Genomic DNA, 14,567 nt, shown 5'->3' with positions numbered 1-14,567 from the left:
TATTGTGTAAGATGATTTTATTTCACGGGGCAAAGTTGCTGTAATATCCAACTGGATCCCACCTGTAGCATTAGAAGCCACCTGTAGTAAACACATTTTATATATGTTCAGCGCTGCCGCAATAGCTGTTCCTCTGCCTTTAGGAGTGCTGCTTGTTATTATAGCTCATGGTAATCAGGCAACATGCAAGAGCAGGTGATGCATGGAACGGGTTCCACGTAGGGAAACATGTTTTTCCCAAACTATTCTCCAAACATATGTTATTTAGCCATTGAGGGCCATTTATTAAAAACTTTGTGGTTTTCATGAAGAAACTACTATGCATTATAGCTTTTGCCTCAAATCACCAGAAAACTTAAACTATTTTGGTTAAATATCCCTTTAAAAGCTGACAGAAGAAAAGAATATCTATTATAATGTGGAATCATCTAGATCCCCAGACTGTTATTCCCGCCCAGTTGGACATGGTGACCATGCACATTGTTCTGGGTTAATGCAAGCTTGGAAAGCCAGAAAAGCTGCATGGGCATGGGCTGGCTGGCTGGCTTTCCCCTCAGGAACCCTCAACATCATTTCCTTCTGCCTTTTCTGCTAGCACTTGGCGGCTTTTCACACCTGGGAGAGCCTGATGTCATAGGTGACCATGTTGAAGTTGTCCCAGGCAAAGAGCTTCTTCTCCAGGGGGTTGTAGTCGATCATGCTGCTGTACTTGTAGCGGTTCTTGAACGGGACCATCAGGGCCTTGCTGCTACCGGTGCTGGTGTCGTATGCGAAGTTGACGGTAGCATCAGGCAATGAATAGCTGCTGATGGTATACAAGGTGCTGCAGATGATGAAGGCGTTGGCCACCGACTGCTTACGGATGTTAGTCTCCCAGGTTTGTTCCAGCTCCAGATTCTCTGGGTTCAGCTTGGAGAGGACAATGGCGCCTTTGGCTGCCTCAGTGCTGTAGATGACCCAGAGGCCTGTCTCATCTACTGCCAGGTCGATGTCTGTGTAGCCGCCCCAGGAATAGGGGAACTGCCCGTGGTAGCCGGCTCCAGGGATTTCCTTCTCAGCCTTCAGCGTCTCGGTGCGCAGCTCGTATCTGATCACCGTTCTGGACTCCGCCCCCTGGAAGTAGAGGCTGCCCTGGTACACCACGGCGCCTGTGCTTTCCAGCGGCCTGGGCAGCACGTGCACCTTGGAAGGGTAGCCCTGCAGGAATTGGCTGATGAGGTCATACTCAAAAACCTGGCGGATGTCTGTGCCCACTGTGTCGATTCTCCACGTGGTCTCCTGGGTATAGGGGTAGGCGGCCTGGGGGTCTCTCATCCACACGCCGTACTTGCCCGTGAGTGTTTCAGCTGTTCTCAGAGTGACAGGTTCTCCTACCCAAATGAGTTCTCCACATCCTGGTGAATTAAAACAAATACCATGTAGCCACCATCTTTCCACAATGTGGAATCATGGCAGAGCCGGTAGAAGTGAGAACCCCAGAGACAGACCGTCTGGGTTTAAACCGGGCTTTGCCACGCATCACCTTATTTTGTCACTTATTGTGACTTTCAATAAGTTACTTTGCTCTCTAAGATTCAGTTTTGTGATTTATAAGGGGAGATAAGAGTAGTGTTTTGGGTAGTAGAGCTGTGGTAAGTTTTAAATGTAATTATACATGTTAAGTGCTCGGTATAGAGTAAATGCCCAGTAAATTTTCTGTGATCACTATGTGATATCAGAGTACAGTTGACCCTTGAACAACATGGGTTTGAACAGTATGGGTCCTCTTATACGTGGATTCTTTTCAATAAATACTTCTACTCAGTATTGGTTGTAAAGATGAAGGCTGCACAGAGGGCTTCACACTGTATTTGTAATATTTGACTTAAGCTGGGCAACGTCTCATGATGTTCATTGCATTACTGTTTATGGCTTTCATGTCTGATTTATTTCATTATTATAAAAAATGAGACAATAATCAAGTCATTATAATAATCTCTATAAAACAAGTTTTTCAAGCCCTTCCCCAATGGACCACATACTTCAGCCATCATTTTACTATTTTTTTTTTTTGTGGTACGTGGGCCTCTCACTGTTGTGGCCTCTCCCGTTGCGGAGCACAGGCTCCGGACGCACAGGCTCAGCGGCCATGGCTCACAGGGCCAGCCGCTCCATGGCATGTGGGATCTTCCCAGACTGGGGCACGAACCCGTGTCCCCTGCATCGGCAGGCGGACTCTCAACCACTGCGCCACCAGGGGAGCCCCAGCCATCATTTTAATATAATAAAATCTCTCAGTATGATTTTTTAAATGAAGAGTTGGTTGAAAAACTTAAATTTGATCGAATCACAATAAACCTCTGTATTTTAATGGGCATCTCAATTTCCTTACAGAAAGTGGAAACTCTTTGTTGCCCATATCTCAGAGAATCATATTCTGAATATCTCAAAACTCTCCATCCTCATGCATGCCCTCTGTACTAGCAATAACTGTCAACAACATGGATAGTCACTGTCTCTGAAAGACACAGCCCTTGTCTTAAAGTCAGGCTTTCAGGGAACACCTTTCAGAGGGTCAATTGTACTTTTCCTAAATACCCAAAGTTCAGAAAAGGTACCTTTAGTAACAGACACTATACTGGGATGGTCCATGGTGTCTCTCTGTCCCCAAGATAAAGATATGAAGGATCTACTGAAAAATGTTGTTTTTCAGGTGCAATCAATTCTATATGACAACCAAGTGGGTGGAACAAACACATCTCTCATCTTCCCTCAGTGCAGCCCAGTCCCCATCCCAAGTGTAGGTGATAAGATACAGAACTTTGCTAGGGAAAGGCCAACATCCTGCCAGTGTGCCCTGGAAAGGGAGCAGAAAGGGGCTTCTGTTCCTCTTCCCCTTTCCTGCCTCTGCTCCCAGGGAGGTTATTTGTCCACCCCACTCCCCCATAGTGGGCTGAGCAACTCTGAATGCAGAGCTAGACACAGATAAAGACCACATTGGTACAGCAGAGGAGAAATTGAACTCCATACCAGTGCCTCCCTCTTCACTCCTGGGTTGACCAGATGGACTCTCCTTCAAGATTCGGGAAGCAGGAACCTCAGTTAACTCTGACTTCAATTCCTGAAAGTCCACGTTCTCCAAATTCCATTTAGAAACTATATTAAAAGAAAGAGGCAAAACTACTGTGAGGAAAAAGGCCTAAGGATAGACTATGTTGAGAATGGGATTTAAATAGGCTTCCAAAGACATGAGGATGTTTGAGATTTGTTTTAAGATAATAAATGGGGTTCAGGGAGGGGGAGGGACAATGAAACAAGATTGGGCTATGCTGACAACTGTTGGAGCTGGGTGATAGATATGTTAGGGTTTGTATTATTCTCTCTACTTTTGTGAATGTTTGAAAAATTCCATGATAAAAAGCTCACAAATAATAAATTGCATAGCAATGTGCCTAGCACAGAGTAGAGTATTCAAAATAAAGTAAGCTTGTACAAAATTAAAATAATTCCCACTAGAAGGTCTGATTTATGAGTAGGTGAGGTGTGATGCAGGGATATTGAGAAAATCCTTAGCATTTTCTGGGACGCCAGAAATTCAACAATTAACAATTCTCTGCCTGACTTAGGTGCTTTTTTCTCCTGTCATAATGCAAATGTTCCCGTAAGAAGTAACATATTAAGCTTTAACGTGCTCGGCTGAAATATTCTGTCAGATCCCTTTCCAAGACCATTTTAGACAAGGAAGAGAGTGTGCAGGTTTCCTACAGGAATTTGGGAGACGGTTTGAGCCATGGAGAAGGGAAGAGGTGTGGATGACACTGGTTAGACGTTAAGTCATCACAGTGTATCACACGTTGCTACTTTGACTTAGGATCATGGCATATAGCAGCCCTTGAATACAAGGAAAAAGCACAGCCACAGGAGCAGCTGTTTTAAAATGCAGGTTGGATTATGGTTCAGGTATGATGAGGCCAACAGATCAGGAGACAATTGCCATTAAAAAGATAGCTCGTTATACTCACTGATCCCTAGAGGAGGGGGGACCCCACCCCATAGAGGGCCACACGGTGAAGCACCACATCAGGAGGGAGGGGGAACATGGGTGAGAGCTTTATTTTGATTTCCAGGGGAAGGAATGAGTGAGGCAGGGTAAGCAGGTTTAGGATTGGCTACTCTGAATAATTTCTGCAGGCTCTGAAGCGTAGGAGCTGTCCCCAGTTGTCTGGTACCTGGCCCGCATTGATCAGGGCAGGAGAATAGTCGCCCTGAGTGTGAGACCCGATGGAGGAGGGGTTGGGGGTGTAGGCATCGAATTGGTTCATTTGCGTATGAAAGGTGTGCTTACAGGTGAGCCATTTACCATCTTTAAGAATTGGCTAACCCTCTGAGGGGCAGTCCCTCCTGTTATCAGCAAGACCCAGATGTCAAAAGATATGCTTAAAACATCGGCCTTTTCTCTTGCTGAACGTCTCAGGCAGTCTGACCTGGCCCCCAGCCCAGCAGAATAGCAGGGAGGGCAGTCAGGGCAATGCCTGCGGCTGGGCTCCCACACAGCCCAGAAAGTCAGGAAGACATTCTCTGTCTTTCATCACTTGTTAGCTTAACTCTTCTAAATTCACCTCTCAGGCAATGGAACTCTTAACCCTCCTGGATGTGCCACATTTCATCAATCTTCAGCCGCACATTCTTTCACATTTTCACATGTCTGGAATCAAGGTACCCTCTTATAGTCGCTGGTATTCAGCTTAGGTGAACTACAGTACTAGAAAAGGCTCCTGTAAGGAGGTAGGGAAAGCACCCAGCTAAGAAGCGCTAAGGCTTGGGCTGGGCCAGGGCGCTGGGGTTGGCCTTCAGGTGTAGCCCCTCCACCTCCCCTACCGACCCCACAGCAGTCTCCACCCCTGCCTTTCATGCAGGGGCCTGGCCTCCAGGGGAGTGTGACTGCCCTGGAGGGGGTGCGTGCTCACACCCTGGGACGTTCCTCAGTCTAGACTGGGCTGGGTGACCGGTTATGAACTCTAAGCCAAAACGTGTAGCCAACTGAGGTCATCCTAGATATGCACTCCACACTCCAGGGGTAATTGGGAGTACCCCTAGGGATGTGGAAGGTCTTCGGTGTCCGCAGCCTTGGGAAGCTGTTTATCCATCCTGTCAGCCAGCCCCTCTGGAGCACCTATTAACTGTTAAGACTAGATGTGGAGAAAAAAGGTGAATAAGATACAGCTGGTCCATGGTTCCCTTTAGGAATGGATAATCTGGCAAAGTCCTCTTGGCCAGGAAGTAACAGGGGTTCATTCCAGGCTACTTTGGGAACCAGGATCAGTTGGATCATCCAAACAGTTGCTGGAAAGTCCTGGGAAGTTAATTTGGTTCCTTGAATCTCCTTCTCCCTGTCTGAAGAGCTGTGGAGGTGAGGAAACTCCTCTGTTCTTCCCTCTAAAGATTGCCTTGACCTAGGAGGGTACCCAAGGCAGAGGCTGCTCTACTAGGTCAGATGTAGGTTCCCTAGACCAGACCAGTCCGGGACCTGCGTGGGCAGCATGCGAGAGGAACAGGGTGCCCAAGGTCCCCTGTTCTTCTGTGCTGCCAGGAATAGGTAAGTGTGAGGAAGCCCCTTCCTTTACGAGGGGCTGACAGAGCTGTCTTCAACCGTTCCAGCCTCCTGAAGCCCAGGCCTCTGCCCTCTGTCTGCCTCTCCCAACCACTTGACTTATCTCTTAGGCCTAAAACACAAGGAGAGAGCCCTGACTCCTGGCTGTCAGAAGCCACCACCCCCCACCTTGCCTATGCAACCTCTGACAGACCAGAGGCTCATACATTGTGGCCGTTTCTCAAAGTCATGTCACTGAGCGAGTTCCCTGAGATGAGCTGTTTTCCTTTCCTTTGTACCTTTCCTTAGACCACTGTTCCTCAGGATAATTCAAACTTTGTTTCCATTAATTCTCAGAACATAGGAGCTGGTGTCAAGTAACGTGAAGTGAGAAATACTGCAGTGACATCTGTACCAAGCTGCAGAGTTCCCTCACCCCACCCCAGCTCCCTGCCCTTCAGCTCCTTGACTCGCAGTTGCCATCCATCAAGGGCTACTGTGAGCCTGCCCTCCCCTGCACCTGGCTCCTTCCTCTGTGCATCTGATACAAATTATCTCACTCTGTGAGTGTAGCTAGGATGGTCATATAATTCAGTGAGAAATTTTACTGAAAAGAAGATGTATATTGAGAAAAGTAGAGGCACACACCTGCAAGTCAGTGAGAAGAAAATTCAGAAAAATGGGGGACTTCCCTGGCGGTCCAGTGGTTAAGACTCCACGCTTCCAGTGCAGGGGGCTCGGGTTCAGTTCCTAGTCAGGGAACTAAGATGCCACATGCTGGTGCGGAAATGCCCTCTCGGGAATTCCCTGGTGGTCCAGCGGTTAAGACTCCGCACTTTCAATGCGGGGGGGCGCAGGTTTGATCCCTGGTCGGGGAACTAAGAGCCCCACAAGCCACGTGGTGCAGCCAAAAGAAAAAAAAAAAGAAAGAAAGAAAGGAAAATGCCCTCTTTAGCCACAGGGAATTAAAAAAAAGTGAGGGGGAAACAAACCCAAACAGGCATTTTCCCAGGTAACTTCATTGAAGACATTTAAAGTACTGGCACTGAAATACTGAAAAATGGCTTCTTTGTGAAAAGAGATGATTAACAGGTATTTATGGCTCTTTCTACATTTCAAAGCAGTTTTATATAAATTATTTATGTGATCTGGTGCCTTCAAAAGTTTTAGAGAAATAGAATAAGGCTTTAGAACTGCAGTCTGCCCCTAATTTAACTATTGCCACCACTTACTAAGTGCCTCCTATGAGCCAGGTCCTGTGCTAGGCTTTTGCTATCATTACCCCATTCCACATAACAGTCCTAAGAGGGAACGTTATGATCTTCGTTTTGCAGAAGAGGAAACTGAGGCTCAGAGAGGTTAAGTTACTTGCCCAAGGTCACACAGCTGGTAAGTGGTGGGACTAGGACTTGAACCCACGTGTGCCAACGTCATGGCAGTTGTGAACCTTTCCACCCTGTGGTGGGGATGTGGGTCAGTTATAAATGTACTGCCTGTCAGTGCTGAATGCACCCTTCCATAGATGCTCTCTCAAAAAAAGAGACATTTCTCCTTTAAAGTGAGTATGATGTTAGGCTTTCTCAGTAGAGGGCGCTAGAGGGACACAGTGAGGGGGTTGGGGGGCACCCAGTCTCCTGCAGTGTCCCGCAGGGGCTGGGCTGGCAGCAAGAGTGTGAGGATATCTGGTGGAGCTCTGCCTCAGGCACTTGCCAAGGATGTGGTTCTTCTGTGACCTTGCACCCTCAGCCTGGCCATAACGTTTCCACGACCCTCTCAACACCGCACCCAGAGTCCTTGCATGGGGACCCCCGTGCTCTGCAGACCTCTGCAAGCCCCTACGCTGGCTCTGCAGGGCTCCTGCAGCCTTTCCCAGACTCAGGAGATGTCCATTCCACCTCCAGCCTGGGCTAACCAGCCAGCGTCTCTGCTCCCTGATGGGCTCAACCCCACCTTCCTCAGTGATGTCGGAACCCATTCCAAGTTTGTCCTTCCTCTGTACCCTCCCTCAGCCCTAGGGTGCCATGTGGGGTTTATTTTATCTCATAGTTGCTCTTTCATCAGTTAATTCTTTATATTGAGCATCCCTGACTTAACCTGCTATGTGGTATATGCCTCCTGCTTGAACTGAGACTGCTTCCAGAGGCTCTACACTGCTCAGCACCTCAGGGGGTGACCCACTCCTGGAGCTGACTCAGATTCCAGTGGGTGGCTCATGCACACACAGCTCCCAGGCGATTTTCCCAGAGAGACATCTTCCCGTCAGCTCTTCCTCCCCTACACGTGCCTGGCTGGTGCCCAGTTCCTTTCCTGGTCCCACCAAGGTCCTCAGGGCTCTAACCAGGGGGTCTTTCTCCCTGGCCCCCTAACCCCCAAACCCTTTGCAAGAACCACACCTCATGTGCTTTCTTTGGGGTAAACAAGAATCACAATAAAACATAAGGTCGTGCTTCCCTGGTGGCGCAGTGGTTGGGAGTCCGCCTGCCGATGCAGGGGACGTGGGTTCGTGCCCCGGTCCAGGAAGATCCCACATGCCGTGGAGCGGCTGGGCCCGTGAGCCATGGCCACTGAGCCTGCGCGTCCGGAGCCTGTGCTCCGCAACGGGAGAGGCCACAACAGTAAGAGGCCCGCGTACCGCAAAAAAAACCCAAAAAACATAGGGTCAGAGAATGGCTTCCAGAATGACTGTAAGGCCAGTTCTCAGTTGGCAGGTGGGATGGCTGGATTGCAAATCTGCTGGGTGCTGCTTGCCTGTGTCAGCCAGGAACACCTGGCAACGGTCAGATGCCCAGAGTAGAGTCGCCTGGCATAAGAAGCAAAGCCTGTGGGAGAGGATGCAGAGCCCAAAGGAAGGGAAGCCGTTGCGTGAAGGGGCCTGGCTGAGCCAGAAGTCATAGTTTCCTAATTCAGTCCTGCCACGTACCAGCTGTGTGACTTTGGGCAATTACTCAATTTCTCTGAGCCTCAGAATTCTTAGCTCAATCTATAAATGATCCTCAGTAAAAATGTAACAAAACTAAAATTTCTCTGGAATGTTTCAAAATCACTCAAATTTCATTCTGAATGTGGGAGAAAAACAAAAAGAGGTTATGAAAAGATTAAGGACTGTATTGTATCAGACAGCTAAAAATTTTTAGGGCTTTTGTTTGTTTCTATGAAAATTCAGTCCTTCTGAGGTTGAGAAGTTCATGTCTATTATAAAATTTTGGAAATATTTTCTTCATGCTCTGTCCTATTTATATACTTATGTGTAGATATACAAGCAAATGACGTTGTAATGATTTTTGTAGTTATTTTCTATCACTGCCTGAAAAGTTAGGTCAGTATTATATACATGAAGAGGATGAAGAAAAAGAAAGGTGCCAACATAATCACAGGTTCTCGTGAATACTCTAGAAGGTGAATATTAGCTAGCAGACTACTGCCCTGGGTGCTGCTCCAACATATACTGTTTCTGGAATCAATGTGTGTTACAGAAATGATATGTACACGTTGACATTTTGATCTATAAATGACATTCTTTTTTTTTGGCCGCACTGGGTCTTCGTTGCTGTGCGCAGGCTTTCTCTAGTTGTGGTGAGCGGGGGCTACTCTTCATTGCTGTGCGCAGGCTTCTCATTGCGGCGGCTTCTCTTGTTGCAGAGCACACGGGCTTTAGGCACGCAGGCTTCAGTAGTTGCAGCATGTGGGCTCAGTAGTGGCGGCACGTGGGCCCCAGAGTGCACGGGCTTCAGTAGTTGCAGCGCATGGGCCCAGTAGTTGCGGCGTACAGGCTCTAGAGTGCGCGGGCTTCAGTAGTTGTGGAGCACGGGCTTAGCTGCTCCACGGCATGTGGGATCTTCCCAGACCAGGGATCGAACCCCTGTCTCCTGCATTGGCAGATGGATTCTTAACCACTGCGCCACCAGGGAAGTCCCTATAAATGACATTTTAAAACAGTGGAGCTCAAGCAAAAGAAGCCCTTCGTAGCTATAATCCATTTACTGGGTGGTCACTCAGTGCCAGGCACTGTGCTGGATGCTTTCCTGCGTTACTTCTAATTGGGGGGATTATTCTCCCCATCCTGTAAGTGAGGAAGTGAATCTGCAGCACTTGTGTTGAGCAACTCTGGTGCCCCTCCCTGCATATCTTGCCCACCTTTTTCTAGCCATTGCTGTGTCAACCTCTGCAAGAACAAGCCTGGTGCTCACATCTGTGGATCAGGGAAGTGCAATATACCCCATGGGATGATCCTTGGCCAACAGAGTATCGAATCTGGGAAGGGATGCTCCCTTTCTCTGTTGCATTCTACACAGATTCTCAGAAGTCTTGATGGGGTACAGCCTTTGCTGCCCACCATGGGGACCAGTTGAAGAAGGGCCCTCCCCCACTGCCCCATGCTGGTTCTCTTTCCTTCCCTGTCACACTCTCCTCTGTCCCCGATTCTCCTCCCTGGGATCGTGGCCCATACAAACACTGCACACAAGCCCTCATCCCAGGTTCTGTTCTCTGAGAGTCCAAAGCAGACGAGAAATAAAGGGGAAGGTGGGATTTCTCTTGTGACGCTATAAGCAACTCTAGTTTCTCTTTTGGTAATCTGTATTTTCTATTTATTTAAAAGATTTAAAAGATTATTTAAAAGATTTCTAGACATTTCACTACAGAATTATTACTACAACATCTTATATGCGTATATTATTTCAACTCACACACACACACACACACACACACATATAAACAAGTGACTTCCGTGATTCTAAGGACATTTTTTTTCTATGTAATAACTACACAATAAAGAAGATGGTGGTGACAGTTCGAATTACAGGTGGAGTCAGGAAAAGTCCACCTCCTCAGACCTTTCCTCTGCCCACTCGGCCTCACTAAGCCCTCAGTCCCACACCCTCCATCCCTCAGTTATTGCCTCTCCTGCCTAAAGCACACCTACACCTGAATCCCAGCCGCACCAAACACCCCTTTACTCTCAAATCTAGGACCTTGAAGCACATCTTTTGTTCCAAGCGCTCTTTCCCTGATGTTTAAATGTAGCTTTTCTGTCATTCATCTTTAGGTTCTATAAACTAGAGGTCACGTCAGGGTCCTGAAGAGCCACTGAACATCGGGGGAGGGGCTTGAATTCTAGTCCTGGCTCTGCCACTAGAGGGCTGGTGACCGGGAACCTCTGAGCAGCCTCTCTGGGCCTAAGTTCCACATCTGCACAAATGAGCCAGAGGCATCAGATGCTCTCGAGGCCCCCTTTCCAGCTATACATTCTTGTACTAATGTAATTTCCTGCTCACGAAAAACCCACTGCTAGAAAAGAGCTTCCAAGTCTGTAGTTCACTATAATGGGCTGTTGTCTTTATTTCAAAAGTAGAGCAGCTGGAAAGGACAAAAAGAAATATAAAATCAGGGCTTCCCTGGTGGTGCAGTGGTTAAGAGTCCGCCTGTCAATGCAGGGGACACGGGTTCGAGCCCTGATCTGGGAAGATCCCACGTGCCATGGAGCAACTAAGCCCGTGCGCCACAACTACTGAGCCTGTGCTCTAGAGCCCACGAGCCACAACTACTGATCCCACGTGCCACAGCTACTGAAGTCCGCGTGCCTAGAGCCTGTGCTCTGCAACGAGAAGCCACCGCAATGAGAAGCCCGCACACTGCAATGAAGATACAATGCAGCCAAAAATAAATAAATAAAACAAATAAATTTTAAAATATATGTATATAAAATCAGAGAACACATTGAATAAATTCCCAAAAACTTGTTAAATGACCACAAGACAATAAAAAAAATGTTTCCTCTATTTTCTCTCTCTCTCACATACACACACACACTCTCTCTCTCTCTCTCTCTCTCTCTGTCTGTCTCTCTCTCATGGGTTCTGTTCATTCAGTTAACAGTCTGAAATACGTAATGCCTCATAACACTTCTATTAATAATGATTCTTTCATTTGTGCTCAAAGACTCAAGTTCAGCAAGTCTCAGCACCATCACTGCTCAGCTGTTCAACCTGGGATCCCTTGGCATCTTGTGACCTTACTTCCCTTCATTGTAGAATTTAGAATTGGATCTCTTCCAACTCTATCAATACAGGATTTTAAAAAATCCTTTATACCTTAGAGTCATTTCATTTGAACCCTACAAAAATCATTATTCACAACAGGAATTTTCATTGCCACGTTATGGGTGAGAAACCAAGGTGCAGAGACTAAATGACATGCCCGAGGTCACACCCAGGCATGGACCCTTGGGTTTTCTGGTGTCACATCTGTGCAGATTTTGCCTTTCATGCAGAGCCTCTTTAGAAGATAATTTCCCTTCATTTTATTTTGAAGATTTTTCAAAGCTTTTGAAAAGATAACAGACAGTACAATAAATCCCCCATGTGTCGTTCACTTAGATTCGTCAACTGCTAATATTTTGTCACATTTGTATCATTTTTCTTTCTCTCTTTATATATTTACAGTCTTTGCAAACCATTTGAAAGTAAACTGTAGACATTCTGATGCCTCATCCCTAAGTGCTTGAGTATGTATCTCCTTAGAACACGGATATTCTTCATAACCACAATACCATACCTCACCCAAGAAACTGAACACTAATCCAATAACACAACCTGATAAGCAGTCTATATTCAAATGTCCTCAAGGATCCCAAACCTGTCCCTTGTAGCTTTGTCCCCCTGGATGCAGGGGCCACTCCAGCATCATGTACTGCCTTTGGTTACTACATCTCTACAGTCTCCTTTAATCGAAAACAAGGCCCCCACCCCCAGCTCCCTTATTTTTTCTTTCTTGATGTTGACATCTTTGAAGAGCCCAGACTAATAGTCCCCTAACTGGATTTGCTTGCTTGTTCCCTGATGATTGGAAAACTTATTAAACAGTGAATATTTGGGAGCAGAGTTTCACAAAAAGTGACACAAATACTTTCTTCCCAACTACTGGGAAGAGTGTCCCTCCTCCCTCAGTGTACACTCATGGACTCACCTGGCAGGGACCAGGATGAACAGAATGACATCTCAGGTAGCAAAAGCCACTTCAAAGTGACTTAAAAGCAGAGGTTCTCAGATTGGACCAAGAGCAGGAAAATTTCCAAAACAACATATTGAGGGAACCCACACTGGGTTGCTGCCTCTTTATTTTGCCCAGGAAGGACACTTAAAAAAAAAACCCTACCACCTATCATCATTTCATAAATCTATTGTCATTTCATAAACAGAGGTCATTTTAACAACAAAAGGTAAGCGTCAACAATCTCTGAACAAAGACTCACAAAAGGACAGTTTTCTAAAAAGGATAGTTGGCAACTTTCTACTGATCCTATATATTTGCATCTCACCTGGTCTTTATATTTCTCATTTTGCTATGGATTGTGAAAACTGTCATGGGTAGGCACAAGAACTCAGAACCGGGGCTTCCCTGGTGGCGCAGTGGTTAAGAATCCGCCTGCCAATGCAGGGGACACGGGTTCGAGCCCTGGTCTGGGAAGATCCCACATGCTGTGGAGCAACACAACTACTGAGCCTGCATTCTAGAGCCCGTGTGCCACAACTACTGAAGCCTGCGCGCCTAGAGCCCGTGCTCCGCAACAAGAGAAGCCACCGCAATGAGAAGCCTGCGCACCGCAACAAAGAGTAGCCCCCACTCGCCGCAACCAGAGAAAAACCCTCACGCAGCAATGAAAACCCAACGCAGCCAAAAAATAAATTTAAAAAAAAATAATAAAAAAGAACTCAGAACCACGAACCTCAACAGAACTCTTGGGAGCTGACTCACTAGCAACATGTGAAAGTGATTGCTTTGCCCTCCCTAATTTGTCTGACTCACGCTAGATGCGTGGTCTCCAGGAGAAAGGAGAGGGCAGGAAGGACAGGCCTGGCCACCTGTAACAGGTTTCCGTGAACCGTGCCACCTTCACCCCATGGTGTTACCTTCCTTGGAGCCTGGTGGCACGTCCTCAGAGGTGCTGCGGGCCTGGGGACACAGGCCCCTCCTCAGGCTCGCTACCTCCTCGCTACTGCTTTCCAACCTCCTGGCCAGATCCCCGTTCTCTGCCTCCAGTCGTCTCTTCTCCTCCTCCAGAGCTGACTTGTCACGGACGAGGTTGCTGTAGGCTAACTCCAGCTCCTTCTGCAGCCCCTCCTGGGTGTCCCAGGGCGTGGCAGCCTGGCCCAAGGTCAGGCGATGGAGGAGGGCCTCCAGGTAGCTGAGCCGGGCTTTGGTGGACTCCAGGGCCGCGCGCTGTTCGCTGCTGTCTCTCTGCAGGTCCTGGATGGCCGACATGGCCTGGCCCTGCTCGAGGCAGCTGGACTCATTGGGGCTGGCCACGCTGAAGGTGTACTGGCATCGGCCGCTGCGGTCGTTGGCCTTCCGGAACTGTGCTGTCCTGGCACCCACACCCCATACCAGACAGGCCAGCAGCAGCAGCAGCTGGACAGCTGGCATCTCGGGCCTGCAGTGGCAGCAACGTGCACAGAAGCCCTCAGAGCAGCCGCTGGATGAGGCTCCCTCTGGAACTCTCCCCTGCACCGCGAGGTGTCTGGCTGGGTGGCCCGGCTGATTCCTGCCCTGGCTGCACAGAGGTTTATATATACTGGGGGAGGCAGCCCTGCGTGGGGGGAGGATGATGTGGTCACGTGAGGCTGGGTGAGGCCGTGCACAAGGGGGGGCGCTGTTTTCACACTGCCAGCAAGAGTCTTAGAAAATGACCTTCCAGAAGTCTGTTTTGAATTTCTTTTAAAAAAGAATGTCCCACTTTATGCACCCCACATCCCCATAGCAGGCCTTATATCCCCACCCTGTTTTCCCACATACACTCACACATACCCACCTCATTGAGCATGACTACTTGTGTGTCCGTTTCAACAAGGATTTATTTCTAGTTCCTATTTCCATTACTCTGCAAACTTTATTGAGAACCTGCTCTGTGTCAGGCACTGTTCTAGAAAACGGGGATACAGCCATACTTAAGACACAGTCCCTTTGTCCCTGTAGCAGTGACGGAGATGAATAACAGCCAGGC

At 47.9% G+C, this 14,567-nt stretch overlaps 1 protein-coding gene across 2 annotated transcripts; it reads right to left on the bottom strand.

The window, feature by feature from the left end:
• Window positions 1-14,105, bottom strand: MYOC (myocilin). Of its 2 annotated transcripts, XM_004269755.4 has the most exons (3): window positions 13,477-14,105; window positions 3,010-3,135; window positions 1-1,394 (listed from the first exon to the last, which is right to left on the bottom strand). In XM_004269755.4, the coding sequence occupies exons 1-3, from the start codon at window positions 13,988-13,990 to the stop codon at window positions 610-612; spliced, it is 1,425 nt and encodes a 474-aa protein (XP_004269803.1). In that variant the 5' UTR covers window positions 13,991-14,105; the 3' UTR covers window positions 1-609. The 2 variants fall into 2 exon arrangements, with proteins under 2 accessions (XP_004269803.1, XP_033283965.1); XM_033428074.2 differs by lacking the exon at window positions 3,010-3,135.
• Between the last annotated feature and the right edge of the window lie 462 nt (window positions 14,106-14,567).

Source organism: Orcinus orca, chromosome 1, assembly GCF_937001465.1.
Source record: "Orcinus orca chromosome 1, mOrcOrc1.1, whole genome shotgun sequence".
Classification (NCBI taxonomy): domain Eukaryota; kingdom Metazoa; phylum Chordata; class Mammalia; order Artiodactyla; family Delphinidae; genus Orcinus; species Orcinus orca.
This window is presented reverse-complemented; position numbering and strand designations above follow the sequence as displayed.